The sequence below is a fragment of the Nanorana parkeri genome, unplaced genomic scaffold (assembly GCF_000935625.1).
Source record: "Nanorana parkeri isolate BGI_ZX_2015 unplaced genomic scaffold, ASM93562v1 scaffold679, whole genome shotgun sequence".
In the NCBI taxonomy this organism is placed as follows: domain Eukaryota; kingdom Metazoa; phylum Chordata; class Amphibia; order Anura; family Dicroglossidae; genus Nanorana; species Nanorana parkeri.
Genome location: NW_017306947.1, coordinates 348,556 through 367,485, shown reverse-complemented (window position 1 = coordinate 367,485; position 18,930 = coordinate 348,556). Strand labels below are relative to the sequence as shown.

At 39.7% G+C, this 18,930-nt stretch overlaps 1 protein-coding gene across 1 annotated transcript; it reads left to right on the top strand.

Moving 5' to 3' along the window:
- Nucleotides 1-402: 402 nt before the first annotated feature.
- On the top strand, nucleotides 403-13,624 carry PNMT (phenylethanolamine N-methyltransferase). The gene is made up of 3 exons (XM_018563606.1): nucleotides 403-577; nucleotides 10,694-10,901; nucleotides 13,173-13,624. The coding sequence occupies exons 1-3, from the start codon at nucleotides 424-426 to the stop codon at nucleotides 13,609-13,611; spliced, it is 801 nt and encodes a 266-aa protein (XP_018419108.1). The 5' UTR covers nucleotides 403-423; the 3' UTR covers nucleotides 13,612-13,624.
- Nucleotides 13,625-18,930: the final 5,306 nt, after the last annotated feature.

Sequence of the window (18,930 nt, the reverse complement as noted above, 5' to 3'; positions counted from 1 at the left end):
TACTGGGGAGCTGTTCCCTTAATATTTCTTCAATGCTAAAATGCAAGAGGAAATGCAGAATAAACCTCTACATATCAATACATATCAAAAGGATGTCTGTTGGTGACTCAGTTGCAGTAATTTGTAAATAATGGCAAGCACAGTTTAAATGTATGTGTCACAGCTTGGGGGCGGCTGGCATCTGGAAGATAAAGTAAATCACATTTCTAGATACCCTTGTCCTGATCAGTGACCCTGTGGGCAAAACACACTGAATCAATATGAGAGATGCTATCACACTTGCTAAGGATGAGGGTGGAGGCAGCTGTCATGGAGATTGATGGGAGATATACCTATAATGCAGAATGATGATAGGCTGGGAGTGGTACTCCCAGCTTATAAAAGTAAGAGGCGATAAGCATATTGAACATCTTCTCTTCCAAAATGAACAGTGTCCAGGCCATCGCTAAATCCTACCAGTTATTTAACCCCAAAGCCTACCTGCAAAATAACTATGTGCCACCTCGGGCAGACTTCTCGTCCGAAGAGAGCGTGATGTGTTGGAAGCTGCGGTGCCTTCATGAGGCTTGTGTCAAGGGTGAGCTATATTATGACATCACTGTTTTTATGTTTAGTTGTCAGATATTTAAATATATCGTCTTCTTGAAAAAGTGGTAAACTTTTTTTGCTACCGTAGGCCTTTATTAAGGTGTAAGATTGGCCATACATAGACTGATACTGTCCCACGTAGACCATTTCCCCTGATGACCATTGCCTGTGAGAGAGTATCTGTAGCAAAGTGTTTTCAATATGTGCTGCTCATTTGCCCATCACTTAAGTCTCCCTTACGACAGAACTTGAACCAGTAGGTTCAAGGGCAGGTGCCCATCATTGTTAGTAGGACATCTTCAAGACTAAAACATCACACAAACAGGGACAAATTAACAACAAAGTTAGATGCCAATCAATTTGGAAAGTATGTGCATCATATTTTTGTCTGTGTGTGTATTTGCAACCGTAGAACCATGGACAGCAAACTGAGACAGATCTGTAAAGCTAATAAATATTCTAAATGCTGTGTCCTTACTTCCAAACATAAATATCAAAGGCTTGAAACAGATTTAGCACCACAGATGAAAGAACTACTCTAAAAATGGGCACAAGTGGTCAGGGAACGATTGTGTTTTTTGTTGTTGTCCAACTTTAGAGCAGCAGCGGGAGGAATTTATTCATCAAGCTGCAATCTTATATTAAATCCATCCCATAATCCATCTTACTGCTCCTATTTAGTATTGTGTGACAGAGTTTACAAATGTTACCCTATATATTTGAGTAAAAAATAAAGGCTTACTATTTCTAAAAAATATAGGCTTACCATTTCTACAAGAAGAAAATGCTTTTGGATGCTAAAACACCATAATTGCTTTGAACAGCTTAAGGTGACACTAAACTCAGAAGTTAAATCTTAAAAATACATTCAAGTATCCAAACTATTAACAAAAATGTAGCTTATTTGTGCATCACTCAGCTGTAGATCCTCAAATCATCTCTGAATTCATGCGGACACTTTCCTTCCTTCTGGAGGGGGGCTACTTTTGTTCCCCATGGTCCCTGTGTGTGCTGTAAAGTAGCCACTGCTCCAAGCTCACTCCCATGATGAACTGAAATCTCTGTACAAACTAGTAAACTAAGCTTAAGATTGTAGTCCATCAAATGAGTGAGCTTAGCGCGGCGGCCCCCCACCCAAGGGAGAAGGAGTGTCAGCATGAATTCAGAGATGATTTGAGGATCTACAGCCGAGTGATACAGAAATAAGTTATATTTTATCTGTTTAAAAGACCACATAATTTTTGAACAGTGTAGGAGTTACTGATGCCATATTTTTTTAAGTGACACTAAACTCAGGAGTTTAGCCTTAAAAATGCATTCAAGTACCTAATAACAAAATTGTAAAGCTTGGAGTGTTGGCTGCTTTAAAACACAAACAGGGACCATGGGGAACAAAAGTAGCCACCCCCCAGGAGAAAGGTCAGTGTCAGCACCAATTCAGAGATGATTAGAGGATCTACACCTGAGTGATGCACAAGCTACATTTTTGTTAATATTTAGGGTACTTGAATGTACTTTGAGATTCAACTCCTGAGTTTAGTGTAATTTTAAGGTTGTACTATCTCAAGATACTCATAGACAATAGATGATTAATGCAGAAACATGTTCTTTGTAAGATTCGAAAATGATCACAAATGGGCAATAGATTGTGCAATAGATTTTTTTTTTGGGGCGGGGGGGTGCTCAAAAAGCACAGAAGATATAATTATTTATATTGGAATAGCTTGTCCAATAAACATCCACTGTTATGTTCCGTTATTATAAAGCTGGTACTAGAGATGTCTCCCCCCCCTGAGAACACAGGCATGCAATCAGCAATCTTTCTGTGGTCATATCATACATGTACATCTGTATCCTATTTAATAACTGTAGCCAGCTAAAAGCGCTCATACTGCACAGCTTCTGTGTCTACAAAAGCAGATCTAACTGTGCGAAAATCTAATTCTTCCCAAACAATTAGCACGTATTACTTTCAATATGGTTTCATGTATTTGTAAATTCAAAATCTGTTTGTGGGGTGAATTCACCATTTTATATTATATACATTTTATTATGATTACATTGAAGAAATGTTTTACATGCTAGCACGTTGCTGTGTTAAAAAGTTATATGACTAGAATGCGGAAAAAAACTATTTGTTAAATACTTATAATATGTATGAGAATCACTTTGTTGTTTAACAGTGATTCTTATTTATTGTTCAGCTCCTCTTGCTGCACAATACATTTTGGAGGCTCGGTTTATTAGAAATGTTATATTAGTATTTGGAGGGTCCCATAACAATAGTAAACCAGGCGTCCCAAAAAACAGTCTCTTTTTTAAAACTGGCCCCATTATGTTTGATCATAAAGAAAGAACAAAATCATTTTTATACATAGAATGGACTTCTCAAACATGATAAAAGTTTGATTTTACTCATTCTTGGTAATAACCTATTATTAATGTACCACATGTATTAATTTCCCTCATACTAGACATTACATTTTATCATCCTACAAACTGAGATCAGATAACTTTTGCGTTTTTGTTTAAAGTGACTCTGGTAAGTATTGGAAAAGTGTTGAGGTTGTCCTTGCTGCCTTCTTCAAGAAAATGCAACTTGTCTGACTGCGTCTGATTTAAGTACTTTGAATCACAAATCCAGAACAAGCATGACCTCTTATTTGATAATGACTTTGTTTTTAGTTTTGAGGGGTTCAAACTATGTTTTCTTTTGGCAATATAGTTTATTGACAAAAAGATTAAAATAAAAAAAAAATGTTTTTTTTTAAATTTTGACCAGTGTTATATTTCTTTTTAAACTAGTTTTACTGTAAATCAAAACTATACATTTTATTCTGTAATTTAACTAGTTTAAAATAACACTAAAATGATGTTTCTAGTACAAAGTTTGGCAAAGATTTTGGCAAATTTATTTTCTATTTTTGCACAATTTTTTACAGGGCACTAAAATTAATAAACAAATCAAATAAAAAAGAATGATAAAAAATGGAAATAAAAAAAATCATCAGAAAAATAGTAGCTAACCAAAGAATGAGTTAGGACACATTAGGGCTAACTGAGGGTTAATATGGATAAAGGATATGGATATACAGCTTAAATAGGAATACATTTTAGTAAAAGAAAATACACAGGAGCAGCTGCATTTTGACAGCTAAGTAATACATGCCAATTGCTGGCTATTATTTTGACAGCCAGTAACAGCGATGAAGGGAAGAGTAGCAGGGGGGAGAGGAACTGAATATAAATGATACATCCTAGAAACTTTGTTTTAAGGACGTATATCCTATAGTTAAAATTCTCAAGTGGTTCAATAAAGTGTCATTATGATTCCTTATATGTAAACTTGTTAGGGAGATCAAAGCATCAGCATGACAGCCAGGGAACTAACATTCTCAAAAAGACAGTTTAGCAATGGCAGCCTTCATGATTCTCTCATGATGGAGTAACTTTAAAGTCCTATGTTTAATGTAAATTAATGCAACAATAAGAACCGTTGACATTATTGCCCCAGTTAAAGAGCCAGAGCACTTAAAAGTGATATATAATGTGTCAGGTGGCTTAATTTTTCGGCATTTACCCAAAAATATCTGTTTTAGGTGGACTGACCCTTAAAGAAAACTGATATTACAGATAACATATAGGTATAAGATATATTATTCAGATTATTTGTGGCTTGGGTTTTCTGAAAGAATCTTTGCCAAGCTCTCAAGCACAGGATAAAGTATATAAAGCCATTAAAACATGAATTTATCATTAATATATAGTGCTTCACACCATTACAGCTGTGGAAAATAATTGTGTAAGTCATTTGAATATTCTTACAAAAAAATTAGACTATACTATTGCAACTTGTCACTCCATTTAATGGATCACATATCTGTAAATCTATTTATGAATCGGACACAGTGCCTTAACATCTTGTATGCCTGTAGCAATCACATTTGCCCAAAAGACATCCATAAAATTGAAAGAAATATCAGTGTCATAGAGCAGATGGGAACAATGTAAAACTATTTATTTTTCTAATACTCATACAGACGTAAGCAAATTTGCTTCCATAAAAGAACCCATTGTTTTCTGAAATAACTTGGAACTGACCAAAGCAATTGGCATCCATCATTATTTATCCCATATTTAATAAAAATAGGATTCAGAGCAGGGTTCATAGAAGGCCTCTTCAGAATAATCCAATATGTTGCTCTTAGCCATTCGTGGGTAATTTAAGCTGTGTTTTGGGTTATTATCCTGCTGGAGGACACATGCCCCGTCCTAAGACAGAGTTTTCTGACACTGGGCAGTACATTTCGCTCAAGAATTCATTGATTGATACAACACACACTACCAGAGCTGTCACATTGCACTAGCCCACCCGCTGAAATGAAGCAGATGGAGGGTGTGATTGGGTGGAACTAAAAGGATGTATCAATCACTCAAATTTTGGGTTCACCCTCTCTATCAGTGTGTGATTCAAACACGAGAAAACGGTCATGTAAAAGGACAGCTTCCTGGATTGTATTTCTATGTTATGTTTTTACAGGCTGTGTTTTCAGAAAATACATTTTTGCATTATGAACAATATTTTGCTGTGCTACCTGCTCTGTTAGTCCCTCTATAATATTAATATAGGTAGTTATTAGGAAGGACAGAGCAAAATACTGTCATTGTCACAGTCCCTTGCACAGATCATTTAACCCCTCACATTGCCCTTAGCCCCTAAGGAGTAAACAAGGTAATCTCATTGGTCTGAAAGGTAAGCTACTGTTCCATGTCACTTTGCTGGATAATTTTAAAAGATAGTTTTAAAGGACAGTTTTAAACACATTAGCTCTTTTAATATATCCAGGGACACCAAAGAACTTTGCAAATGTCTTCATTGCCAGAAGCCATGAATGATTATTTCCATGTGGCATTACACTAATGTAATTACTGGAGTTTACAAACTGCTAGAAGCAGACTGCTCCTGCATATGTTAAGATAAGGTGTGGTGAGTACAAGTCTCCAGGCCAGGACTTCGAATATAGAAGGCATCAAGGATCCTTCTTGATGCACATTCTACCTTTCACAATTGGCTGTATGAAATCATATGTAATAGCAGACAAGCAGGGTTTTGCGAAACTTTACCTGGGGGTGCCTGCTTGTAGGATTTTGCCATCTCCAGTCTATAAATTACATTATCATTATGTGTAGCCCCGAACAGCACATCCATAGAAGCATAAAGCAGATGCCCTACTTGTCTGCGGTACAGTCCAAACAAGACACACTAAAGCTGACCATACATTGTGTGACTTTTGGCCAGTTCTTGATGAATTCACTCAGTGAGTGGCCCTGTCAGCAGCCTTCTGTTCAACATTCTTCGTTCAGAAAATTGCTGAATTGGCATTACTATCCCGGTATTCACACAGAAGCACACCCTCTATTGTCAGAATACAATACCCAAGCATGAGATTCACCCATCCACGCTATTTATTTGAAGCTGTTATACTTTTAGCATTCAACCTGCTGTTTCAATGCAAAAAAATACAACCATGTATGGCCAGCTTTGAAGAAGAACTCCAAAGAAAAATTATTTTAACCCTTGCAGTGGGACCACCCCCACACTGCAAGGGTTAAGTGCTTGTTTTCATATAGAAGTGAAAATAACAAAGTTATGTATAAAGTAAGTTATACTCACCCTAATCTCGCAGCCGGATGGCTGTTAGACTGGTCCCTGGAGTCTGTGCTCTTCTCTGCACCAGCGATGGAATGTCCCTTGGCATCCTCATGTCCAATACAGTGTATTGGAGAGGATGACTCACAGGACCTTAGACCGCCAGAGTGGTGGGGAAGAGAGGCCTCAGGGAATGGTCTAACAGCCAACCGGCTGTGAGATTTGGGTGAGTATAACTTTGCTATTATTGCTCCCAGATGAAAACAAGCATTTAACCCTTGCAGTGCAGGGGTAGCCTCACTGCAAAAGTTAAGATCATTTTCCCCCAGAGTTCACCATACACTATTAGATTTTTTTTCATCCAGCCTGCAGGTTAAATTAAAACAAATCTTAGCAGACTCTTCCATCTACACTAAACAGTGTGGATTGACAAATCTCCTGCTGCAACAGTTTTATTCTGACAGCTGATGCCAGCCTTACCCCTTCCCCTGCCACTGATTGGCTGCAATCACTGTATGGCAGAAACATTTCAGCCAGGCTTCTTCAACAAAAGTCAATTTAGTGATCAATGATTGTCAAGTCCGTAAGAATTCTAGCAGTGTATTGCCAGCCTTAGGCTGCATTCAAACAGGGCAATCTGGCATTCCTGCGACAAGAATCTGCGGCAGGAATATCAGGTGTCCCCGTTCAGATGTGGCCACTTTACCCATTGAAGTAAATAAAAGGGTGTAATCGACAGTCTGCATGAAAACATATATGCAACAATTACATGCAGTTTGGCGTATTGTGGAACCTGGCCTTGGGGCGGGGCTAGTTTCAACATTTTTTTTACTGTTTCTTTATTTTTATCACTTTTTATTCAATTATTTCTTATTATTATTATTTTGTTTTAATTAAATTTTTTTATCAATTTAATTTTTTTTTATTTTTGTTTATCTTTTTACTTTTTTAATTTACTTTTTTTTATAGTTTTTATCTTATTGTTTATTTTTTATAATTATTTTCTTTTTTTTTACTTTTTTTTTTTTTTTTAAATCAATGTCATTTTCCCCCCCACCTAACTTTATTGCTATCACACAGGAGATAAGAAGAGAAACATAATAACTATTAATCACTTTGATCATTTCAACAGTTCATATTGTAGCTTTGCATTCATGGTGAATAAAGTATTAGATCATGTGCTTACCAGTCACGGTAGATTAGGAATCACTGCTTTCCAGACTGGTTTTGCCTTTAATGGCAGCTACATCAGGGGAAACATATAAAACAATTGTCTACTCTTGAATGTGTAGGATTTGCAGTATATTTTAATATTGCAGGGGATCACAGCATTCGCACAATTAGCTTTATAGTAGAAATATACACTATATGCTGATAATGAATAACTTTGCAATATGGTACACAGTGATGGTAATTTTAGATTGTATTGTTATACAGGATTTATATAATGTCAACAGTTTGCGATAACAGTATCCTTTACAATATAAGGAAGACATTACAATCACAATACAATTCAAGACTAGATGGTAAGTAGGGCCCTGCCCCTGAGGGCTTACAATATAAAAGCAGTTATCATTTTAATGTCATTATTTCATTATCTGGCCAGTTTCTAATGAAGTATGGGTGCTACTTTCATGTATACATCCTCTTAAAGTGTTTAAGTGTTCTTAAATTAAAAATGCAGGTGTCAATACTGGTTGACACATTGCTTGATATAACTAACATACTGCAAGGCATGCTAAAGTCTAAACAAATCATAAAAGAATAATAGTATATAGTGAAGGGAGGTATAGCATGTATTGAGAGTTGATCCAAGTTGATAGAGAAAAATATATAGAGGGATATGAAGATCTCAACGCGTTTCACAGTATAGACCACTTCTTTAGGAGCAGCAAGGCAGAGAATGTACGGTGGGTATAGAAAAGGATCACCCCCCTCTTTAAAATAATCACATTTTGTTGTTTTGCATCCTGAAGACAAAGTTTTTGTTTTATCCAGCTGTATTTACTCGGTGCAGCTTATAACATCCAAGTGAAAGATATAACACCAACATATCAGAAAAAAAAAAATCAAAAACAGAATCACTGAGTTGGAAAAAAGATCACCCCCTGGTGTCAGTATTTTGTTGAACCACCTTTTGCTTTAATTACAGCTTTTAGTCTGTTAGGATATGTCTCTACTAACTTTCCACATCTAGACATTGCAATATTTGCCCACTCTTCTTTGCAGAACTGCTCAAGTGCAGTTAAATTTGATAGTGACCGTTTGTGGACTGCAGTCTTCAAGTTATTCCACAGATTTTCAATGGGGTTTAAAGTGACATTAAACCCTCAGATTTTTTAACATAAACCAATACTGTAATGTGTGCGTTACTGTAATCCATGGGTGTTTCCCTTCTCTTTGCTGCTCTTCCTTTTAAATCCTCATGTCTTCTCATGCTTGGGGAGAACTTCCATTTTCAGCTCAGGGCCTCTTCCTGTAGTGCTGGCTCAGGTTTCAAGCCTATACAAACTTATACACAGACACCGTGTATCCATTCCTGAGACAAGGCAGTCTGCTGCAAAACAGAAGTTCTGCCCAGCATGAGAACAGATACAGATTTAAAAGGAAGAGCAGCAAAGAGAAGGGAAACAACCATGGATTACAGTAAGGCACACATTACAGTATTGTTTTATGTTAAACAATCTGAGGGTTTAATGTCACTTTAAGTCTGGGCCCTGACTAGGCCATGGAAGGACATTCATGTTTTTCTCCTTCAACCACTGTGTGGTCATTTTTGCCGTGTGCTTTGGGTCATTGTCATGTTGGAAAGTAAACCTTCTTCCCATTGACAACTTTCTGGCAGAGGGCAGCAGATTTTCCTCAAGAATTTGATGGTATTTTGCCCCATACATTTTTCCTTCTATCCTGACAAGTGCTTCAGTCCCTGCTGCAGAGAAACACCCCCATAACAGGATATTACCACCTCCATGCTTTACTATAGGAATGGTGTTATTTGGATGGTGAGCTGTATTGGATTTGAGGCCAAACAATTCAATTTTAGTCTCATCTGACCATAACACCTTTTTCCATGTGGCCTCAGAATCTTCAAGGTACGTTTTGGCAAAGCTCAGTCATGACTGCATGTGGCCTTTCTTGAGGAGTGGCTTTTTTCTTGTAATCCTCCAATACAAGCCACATTTGTGGATAATTTGTGACATTGTCACATGCACACAATGACCACTCTGTCATAAATTCCTGCAACTGCTTCAGAGTTGCTGTAGGCCTCTTGGTAGCCTCTCTGACCAGTTTCCTCCTGGCTCTTTTATCCAGTTCGGAGCGACGTCCTGATCCAGGGAGGGTCTGTGTTGTACCAAATACTGTCCACTTCTTAATAATAGAGTTCACTGTGCTTTCTAGGCATTGCTAAAGCCTTTGACATTTTGTTATATCCATCACTTGACTTGTGCCTGTCTACAACTTTATCCCAGATATCTTTTGACAGTGCCTTGCCACCCATAGTTGATTGTTCGCTTCAGTTGCACTATCAGGGACTGAGAGACTCCAGGAAAGCTATTTTCATGCTGAGCTAATCAAAATGACCACACAGCTGATCACAGTTGAAAGTCAAATGGCTTTGTGTGCCATTGAGATGGTGATTAGCTAAACCTGATTTAGTTTACAAGTCATTTTTAGGAGGGGTGATCCTTTTTCCAGTGATTCTGTTTTTGAATTTTTTTATGACATGTTGGTGTTATATCTTTCACATGGATGTTATAAGTTGCACTGAGTAAATACAGCTGGATAAAACAAAAACTGTGTATGTCTTCATTTCAGGCTGCAAAGCAACAAACTGTGATTATTTTAAAGGGGGGAGGTGATTCTTTTCTATACGCTCTGTACTTATAGGGCTTGACTTAAACCGTCAAAATCCACAGCCACAAATTGCTCTAAATGGGTGCTAGTGCCTCCAGACAGGTTGGTGGGCACCAGGACACATAAACCACAGTCTCCTCTGTTCTAACATATAGATGAATATCCCCCAAAACGGGAAGAGAGAGAAAAGGGGGAGCCCGATGGAGTCACACACCATGGGCACAGGGCAAGGGTGTAGTCGATTCAAATGACTTGCTTGTCACAGGAGTGTACTATTCCCATAAGAAAGTTCCTAGCGGTCAGACCACCCTTCTCCTGTCCTTCATTCTCATATCTAGCTCAGTGTCTGATTAATGGTATGCCATCCAAGCTCCCATCAGTAGCATGGCCCCATAAAAGGATAATAACAAATGCCTTCAGAATAGATTTTGGTTGTCTTTATAGCAAAGTATTTGCTTGCTGTATCCTGTATGGGAGGTGGTAAACTGAGCTCCAGTGGGAACAGTTACATTTTGTACATACTTGTTTTTCTACATAAAAAAACCTGAAAATGCATTTTTTTAAACAATATATTGACATTAGCTCTGTGTTTGTACTTAGGTGAAATAAAAGGTCACACTGTAGTTGACATTGGTTCGGGTCCTACAATTTACCAGTTGCTGAGCACTTTTGAGCACTTCGATGAGGTTATCATGACTGATTATCTGGAGGTGAATCGAGAAGAACTGAAGAAGTGGCTTAAAAATGAACCTGACACTTTTAACTGGAGCCCATACTTTCAACATGTCTGTAAACTGGAGGGAAAAGGGTAAGAAGGATGTTCGCCAATACCATATTGACACTCCTTGATAATATTGACTAAAGATGAAAAAAATGTGCTAAGCAGAAATGAGAACTACTGTTGGATAGCTATGACCAGACATTGTTTACCTTATATGTTTAAAGTGACCAATGCCCAGATCCTACTAAAGTATTTTTATATTCTGAACAAACAGTAAAAACACTTTAACACAAGTCCTCATTCATCTCTGTATCAAAAAGCATTGTGGAGAAATGAATTCTAACGTTCACAACACAGACACTGTGGGTTTTTTTTATGAGAGCAGAATCTTGGCAGAATGCAAGCCCTCTAATGTAAGCAATCAGCAGATTTTTATAAGCTGTTAGAAACTGTTTGAAACCTGACTTTTGAGTCTTTTTGTGATCTTTTGGGAATTACTTCACATTAAGGGGTGGTTCACACCACTTTGGTGGAATGCACTGGATTGCATCCTGGCCGGCTCCCTGAGTTCTTGGGCAGGAGGGGGCATGGTGCATTCAAGGCGTGGCACTATTTTTTGCGATCGCACTGGACCAGAATGCAGGAATTTATGTGACAAACATTCTGGTACAGGCGAGCGCACTGCAGGCAGGGAGGCATGGCAGCGGTGTCATTGACCTGATTGCACCACCACTCCGCCTCCTGCAGGGAGCCCACCAGGATGCGATCCAGTGTGTTCCCGCAGCTAACTGCACTGGAATGCACTGTAAGCCTCATTTACACCTGTGATTAGGACCAACAGCAGAAAAAAATGACAGTTGGAGGCAGATAGTTGCAGATCAGCCCATAAAGAGCAATGAGAGGCTGGCAGCTTTAAACAGTTTACAGCCAGGGGTAATCATCTCGTTCTCCACGTGCAATTACTCTCTGGCTGCCGTGACTGTCTACCACCACCTGTCACCCCAGCCATAGGAATTAACTGGATTCCTGACTTCTGTCATCTCAAATCACAGGTGTGAAAAGCCTAACAGTGGCTGGAAAGGTCGGTGATGGCTTGTTTTGCTGTTTGTTAAAGAAATATCACAAGAAATGAAAAATGTTTGTTAAATCCCCCTGTGCACCCAGTGCACAGCACACTTGCCCCCATTTAAAACTGGGCAGGGGTTTAGATTAAAAAAAACAAACACATTTTTATTTCTTTCAGTGTTGGCTTTAGTTGCTCCCTAGGCTAAATCCCAATTTATGGGTGTCCCTTTAGAGGAGATCGACCAGCACTGATGCCTCCCCCCCTCTCCATTCTGCAGCCTTCCATGTAATCTTATAGCACTGTGCCATCTTCCTGGTACAGAAAAGATTTCCAAAAGATGTAATTGTACTGGCAGAAAAGACAGACTAGTGTAGTACCTCCTGGCATATGTTTTTCTGAATGACTGCTCTTCTGCAGCCACCATCATTCACAACAACACAAGCAGACAATTACAACTGTACTCTTTCCACTCCCAAATAGCAGGCGGCTGGGCTCTGCTTTCTTCGCTTTCACTATGAAGAAGCATTCAGAGAGAAGAAGAGGCACAGCATTGCAGATTTTCCATCTGGCAGCTTAGGAGGAATTGGGAGGGGAGGGCAGTGGACTGCACTGTCAAAACTACCAGCTCTTCTTTATCCAGTGTTGTTGGATAGTGGTGGGAGGACCAACAACGCTGCTCAGCAACCTCTGCACAGATTTGAAAGGGGACAAGTGCATGTGCACTGGATCCCCTGGGTGTGTGGTTACAGTAGGGTTAACAAACATTTTTGGCTTCTTGTAATACTTCTTTAAAAATATTTAAAAATGTAATATCCATAATCTAGGCACAGGCTCACTTTAAATTTGAATTACTGAGGCTCTATTAGTGCTAAAAAGAGAATGGTAAATAATTTGTCTTACAAACTTTCCTGACTTTCTAACATATACTAAAGGAGAAAATGTGTGTGTAAAAAGTGCAGACTGTCCCTGAGATAGCGTTTCAAAGGGTTAGTACAAATATATTTCCATGGTGGTGTTCCCCCAGTACAGTTATGGTATGGTAAAATCTCTAACATGCAAGGAGAACATGAAAGTATCTTCTGCAGATGTTGGTCTCTGTACTCTTCCAGTAGATGTGAGACAGGAGCGTTTAAGGAAGTGGAACAAAGTTGTCACTCAAAGTCCCTGTGAAGTTCCTCTTTATTAAATAGGTGCAGCTAGCTACAAAGCAGGTCCTTTTCAGCAAAAGGATCCCTGAACATACATTTTATCATACATACATATAGATTCAATTGTAGCCTTTTCCTCCACAGGGAGCCATGGCAAAGCAAAGAAAGACGTTTTCGGGAGCGAGTAACACGAGTGATACCTTTGGATATCCATCAGCCTTGCCCCCTGGGAAAGGAACTTGCCAGTGGTTCAGTGGACTGTCTGGTATCCTCTTTTTGTCTTGAGGCATGCAGCCCTGACCTTGAAACTTTTCAGAGAGCCCTTGAAAACATAGTTGGAATCCTCAAGCCACAGGGTAATTTTTTGTGGATTGGGGCTTTAGAAGAGTCCTATTACTTAGCCGGAGAAGCACGACTGACTGTGGTGCCTGTCACAGAAGAGATGGTGAAGACGGCACTGGGCACTGCCAAGTGCATCATTAAAGAATTTCGCACCTACTCAATGACTCCTGCTATGAAAGTTGGAGTGGATGATGTGAATGGGATTTTCTTTGTCTGGGCGCAGAAAGAAGCTAACAAATAAAATCTATGTCATGTGTCAAATAAACACCTCAAAAGAAAATCTAATGTGTGTAATCTATCCCTTGTACCATTGCATTACATATATACACTGAGTGGCCAGATTATTATGACCACCTGACGTTTGTAGTCAAATTAGCTATAATTTTGTGCTGAAGTTGCTAGAGGGTCAGACCATTATAAATAGGGAAGCAGGTTGCTTACCATGACATTAGAAGTGATCTTTTTCTGAAGTATAAAGATTGTAGCCGACAAAGTTTCCATCAGTCAGGGATTAGCTGGGATAATTCGAAAGCAGGTTAGAAAATGTCACATGCCTGCAATCGCTCCCATAAACTTAGTCATGGCTTACACTGGTCATACTGTTTTGCAATTGATTTTATGACCAGGGTAATATGGGTAGTATATGTATGACAAATATTAAAGTGTTTTCCATATTCAGATTCTTTCAATACATGTACAATTGTGTGCTGGTCAGGTGTAAAATTTAGCAAAAGTTTAAAAATAGTAATCACTGGACTAGTACTGTACTGATGAAAAGCTTTTTTTTTTTTAACTTCCTCTGGTACCCAGTCGGAGCCGGCTTGCTGGCCAATCATGGAAGCCGGGCACCGTGTAATGACGTGGCGCCCTGCTCTCTCATTGAAGCCGGCTTCCCGGCCAATCAGAATGTCGGTCGCTGTGTCATTACACGGCGCCCAGCTTCCTGATTGGCCAGCTTCCCGACCAATCAGGAAGCCGGGCAGCACGCCATTCATTACATGCTGTCCGGCTTCTTGATTGGCCGGGAAGTCGGCTCCATGCTCTCTCATCACAAGTGACGAGAGAGCATGGAGCCGCTTCCCGGCCAATCAGGAAACAGGGCAGCGTGTAATGACGCACTGCCTGGCTTCCTGCTACAGGAAGTATCGGGCTAGGCATCAGAGCATTTGGGCGAGTACGTGTACTCGCCCAAATACTCGGTATCGGCACTGATATCGATACTAGTATCGTTATGTCCCTACTTGTAACCTAACGCATCCCACCCACTTCCAGGTGCCATTGTAACAAGATAATCAATGTTACTTACTTCACCTCTCAGTGGCCATAATGTTATGATCGGTGTATGTCCCCATACATATGTTATGTCAGGTTTGAAGGATTTATAGAAACCTATCCATATATCTTTTGATTTCACAAGGGGAGTATGGCTGTAAAACCAGGTAGTATATTTATTGTTAATAATAAGTATCTTTTGTAATACAAAAATTAGGAACCATCACACAAACTGGTACACCACCCCTATATATGCAATATATATCAAAAAAAGGGGGAAAGAGAAAGAAAGGGGCTTTGTGGTGACCACTGGAGAATAGCAGGGAATTGATCCAATAATAAAGTCAATTGATTCATATATATAATAAAATTCAATTTTTAATATACTCAATTCATAATGTCTATATATATAAATATGCTAAAATTATCCATATAAAAAAACATAAATAGATGTATACAACATAAATAACCTCCCTGGAACCCACACAGAAACCATGATTATAAATTCATATATTGGTCATTGCCCTCATTGTATTCATATCTTATTTGCATGATTAATTGTACATAATTGTTCTATATATCATTAGTTCAGCCATGATTCTGTGCTTGCTCCAGTCTTCAACGCGTTTCGCCGAGGCTTCGTCAGGAAGATTTGGAGAGGTTAACCTATAGTATTTGTATGGGTATGAGAATCAATTTGCAATAGTCTACATGATATTAGATATCATGCAAGGACTGGTAACCTGAAAACTAGTGTTATCTTCATTTTAGATGTCAAAAGGGTTTTGTGGCTCCCAGTGTTTTCTTTTCTGTGGGAAACGGGTCCAAATGGCTCTTTGAGTGTTCAAGGTTGCTGACCCCTGGTCTAGGACATCATAGCTGAACTGTAAAGTGAGGTGAATTGGAAAATATGTTTCCAAATCAGCAATTTTGGCCTGGACTGTTCACTTCTCCAAATCCTTCACCCTGTAAGTCTATCCACTGCTCCACCTTTCCTTTTCAAAAAAAGTGTCCTCCCTCAACCTCTCACTTCTTTAGCTTATATAGGTCACCTTCACTCCTTCCCCCTTGCTATTTCTGCATTGATCACAACCTGCTTATTCTGAACCCACATGCTGACAACCTTCAGGACATTGGAGCATGTGTATGAATATAAATCTTGTTCCAATCTTTCTTCCCTCATTCTGCTGCTCCTAACTTCTGGGGATATTTCTCCTTCTCCTACTAAAAATTAAAATAATGATTCGCATCAATATAAAATCAAAGCTGCAAGCACTAAAAGTGATCTGACTCACATTTTTCTCCAAAAATCAATAAATATGTGTGCTGCGCTAAATAAGCTCACCAACCTAAGACAAATAAAGGTTAAAAATCGATACATTTCATGTATCTTTCAATACCCTGCATGGGATTTGTTTGTATATATACAATCACTGATTTAGTACATACGTATTAATATAATCCAAAATGACATGATGTTGATCACAGAATTGACAGCGATACATTTGACCCATATAGTAGCTTAACTTAATAGGTCCCAACGCGTTTCGCCAGCGGCTTCATCAGGGGACCCAAAAAGATAGATCATGCAGGGTTAGTTCGCGAGGCAAGGGAGACACCTGGAGGATCGGGAAAGCCGAGGCTGGAATGCCTAACGGAGATCACCATGGAGGCATGCTGCTAGACTCACACCACCAGGGAGATTCAATAGGATCACATTAACACCCAGCCGGGCCTTCTCCTAACATACCTCATCTTTGATAAGCATCTCAGAGGAGTTGGCTGGACAACTTTGATGTCATCTTTCCTTGTGTAGCCTTGAGGTCCCAGGTGTGACAAAAAGGAGATTTTGGATTTGGCGGTGGGGCATTCCAGCCTCCGCTTTCCCGATCCTCCAGGTGTATAGAGCCTATAGAACTAAAATGAAATGTCACTTGTGATATTTCAGTAAAGTTCTAACAAAAAAACCCCAAAAACAGTACAAGGTGGCTTAATCCAGTGCATCAGCGCTGTCCAGGCACACCAGCAGCCATGCAATTGACAACCACGAAGTATATCCACTGTGATCAAACCCCTCAGAGATCTACTCACCTCCTAAAAAGACCTCAAGAGAAAGGTCCAACAAGGCTGTTCCCTATTGGTACTGGCTGGGATTTTACGCAAATCTGGAAACACCTGCTGCAACTTCCTGTCCGCTATTCTCTGACCGGATGAGGGGCAGTGACGTCAGAGATAATTTATATACAGTATATTTGCATTGCGCAGGGCTGTGGAATTCCTATTGCCCGGGACATGCAGTTCCAGGTGCCGGGCAGGTATTTTTCTTCTACGTTTAGCCCTGCTAAATGTAGACTAGGGGAGCAGTTTTGTACAAGCAGCCTGCTTGTTCACCCTCCTTGGTTTTCAGAGTCCCTGCTCTTCTGGGGAATCCAGGACCACAGGAAATTATGTCAGGATAGAGAGCAGGTCAGAGAACGTCCATGCTCCGATCTGCTCTGTGTGATCAGTGAGACAGGAGCGCTGTACTCACAGCCTTACTGCTTCAGCTGCACAGGCGGTTGAGCACAATGCTGTGCTTGATCGCCTGTATTGGAGGGTAGCCTGAATAATTAGAGCATGCCAACACACAACGGCTTATTAGCCTGGCACTCAGCGCTCTCTATTCGTGGCTTCCTGTACTCGAGATTGCGGTCGCAGACAGGGCTGTGGACACTTACTGTGAAGCTTTTTTTATGTCCTTTGAAGCCCAGTACTGTACAGTATTACTGTAATGAAGGCAACAAGAATGCGTAGAGCAAGAATTGTGGTAAAAAGAAACTTGTATTTAAATTTTTTTTTTTTCATATGGTTCAGAACAGATTGACCTTATTTACATTGCACCCTCTGGGGAAAATGTGATTCGGTTCACAACCAAAAGTCAGTTCGCGACCATGTTCGTAGGGGTCAGAACGGATTAACCTGATTTACATTGATCCCTATGGGAAAATGCGATTTGGTTCACAACCAATTCGGTTTTGCGACCAGAATCGTGGAACCAATTAAGTTCGTGAACCGTGGTACCATTGTACTTATCTTTTATGAATGGTCCTTTCCCTCTGCTGGTATGGGTGTACAAACTGCACTCCATACTGCCATCCAGCACAGCCCTGCACTAAGGATTTTGAATTTCGCTCTTGCGACTTGCGTCACATAACCGCGCTGACCAATGAAAGGCGCTTCTTAGCATGGCTAAATACGGTCTGGATACAAAAACAAAAAAAATTTTGTATCAGGCCATAGTAGATTGTCATGAGGAACATGAAGATTGGGCCCCTGCTTTAGTCCTTGGACAAGTTGTTTTTTTAAAGAAAAAAAAAAAAAGAAACACTGTTGTGCCAAGCTGGACCAATATATATTCCAATATAGGAAAATAAATTTATATATATATATATATACACAGTATATATCATTATATTTAGCTTGAATTCAGCTTTAAACATGTGTTGGTGGTTTGCATTGGAACTTGTTTGGCTTGAAAAATTGCTTGTGTGGGCTCAAAATAGTGTCACTTGTTTCTGATGTTACATTGCTGCTTATTTGATGACTGAAAAAAACTGTTTTTTTTTTTTACATGAAGTACTTGGTGCAGAACAACTTTTGCTGCACTATGTCCTGAATAATTTTGCTAATGTCTGAGTTGGGGACTACAGCACAAGGCATTTTATTGAGACTGTTTGGTGAGCACTCAGTGGACAGCTTCAATACATTGAGACACTAGCCTAGAGCAAGCGTGCATATCAGGAAAGTCATAACTCCTAACCTGCATGCATCTTTTAAGTTAGTGACTAAGGAAATACAGAAGCTACTTGATCAGTATGACAGCAGGGAACTAGTACTTTTTCAGAAGGAAAGGACAGTCTCCATACTTCCTGTCCACAGGTTTCCTTTAATGCTTTATCATTAAGAGATAATAAACCAATGGCACTTCCCAATTACTTTATTAAGTCCGCAAGGTGATACAAAAAAAAAAAAGCTAGGGATGCACCGATACAAGCATCGGTATCGGCCGCGATACCGAGTATTTGCATGGGTACTCGTGCAAATGCTCTGATGTCCAAAACGAGTACCTGTGTCCGCCATCTTCCACCGCCGCACACAGCACACAGGACCGCGTCTGCATTCATGCAAGATGGCCGCGAACTCCTTCTCCACGGGCGAACGGCCGAAACCAGACTCCGCCTTCAATTCCTCTGTCCTCACTCGTGATTGGTGGGGAAGCCTGTCAATCATCCAATCAGCGTGAGAAGAG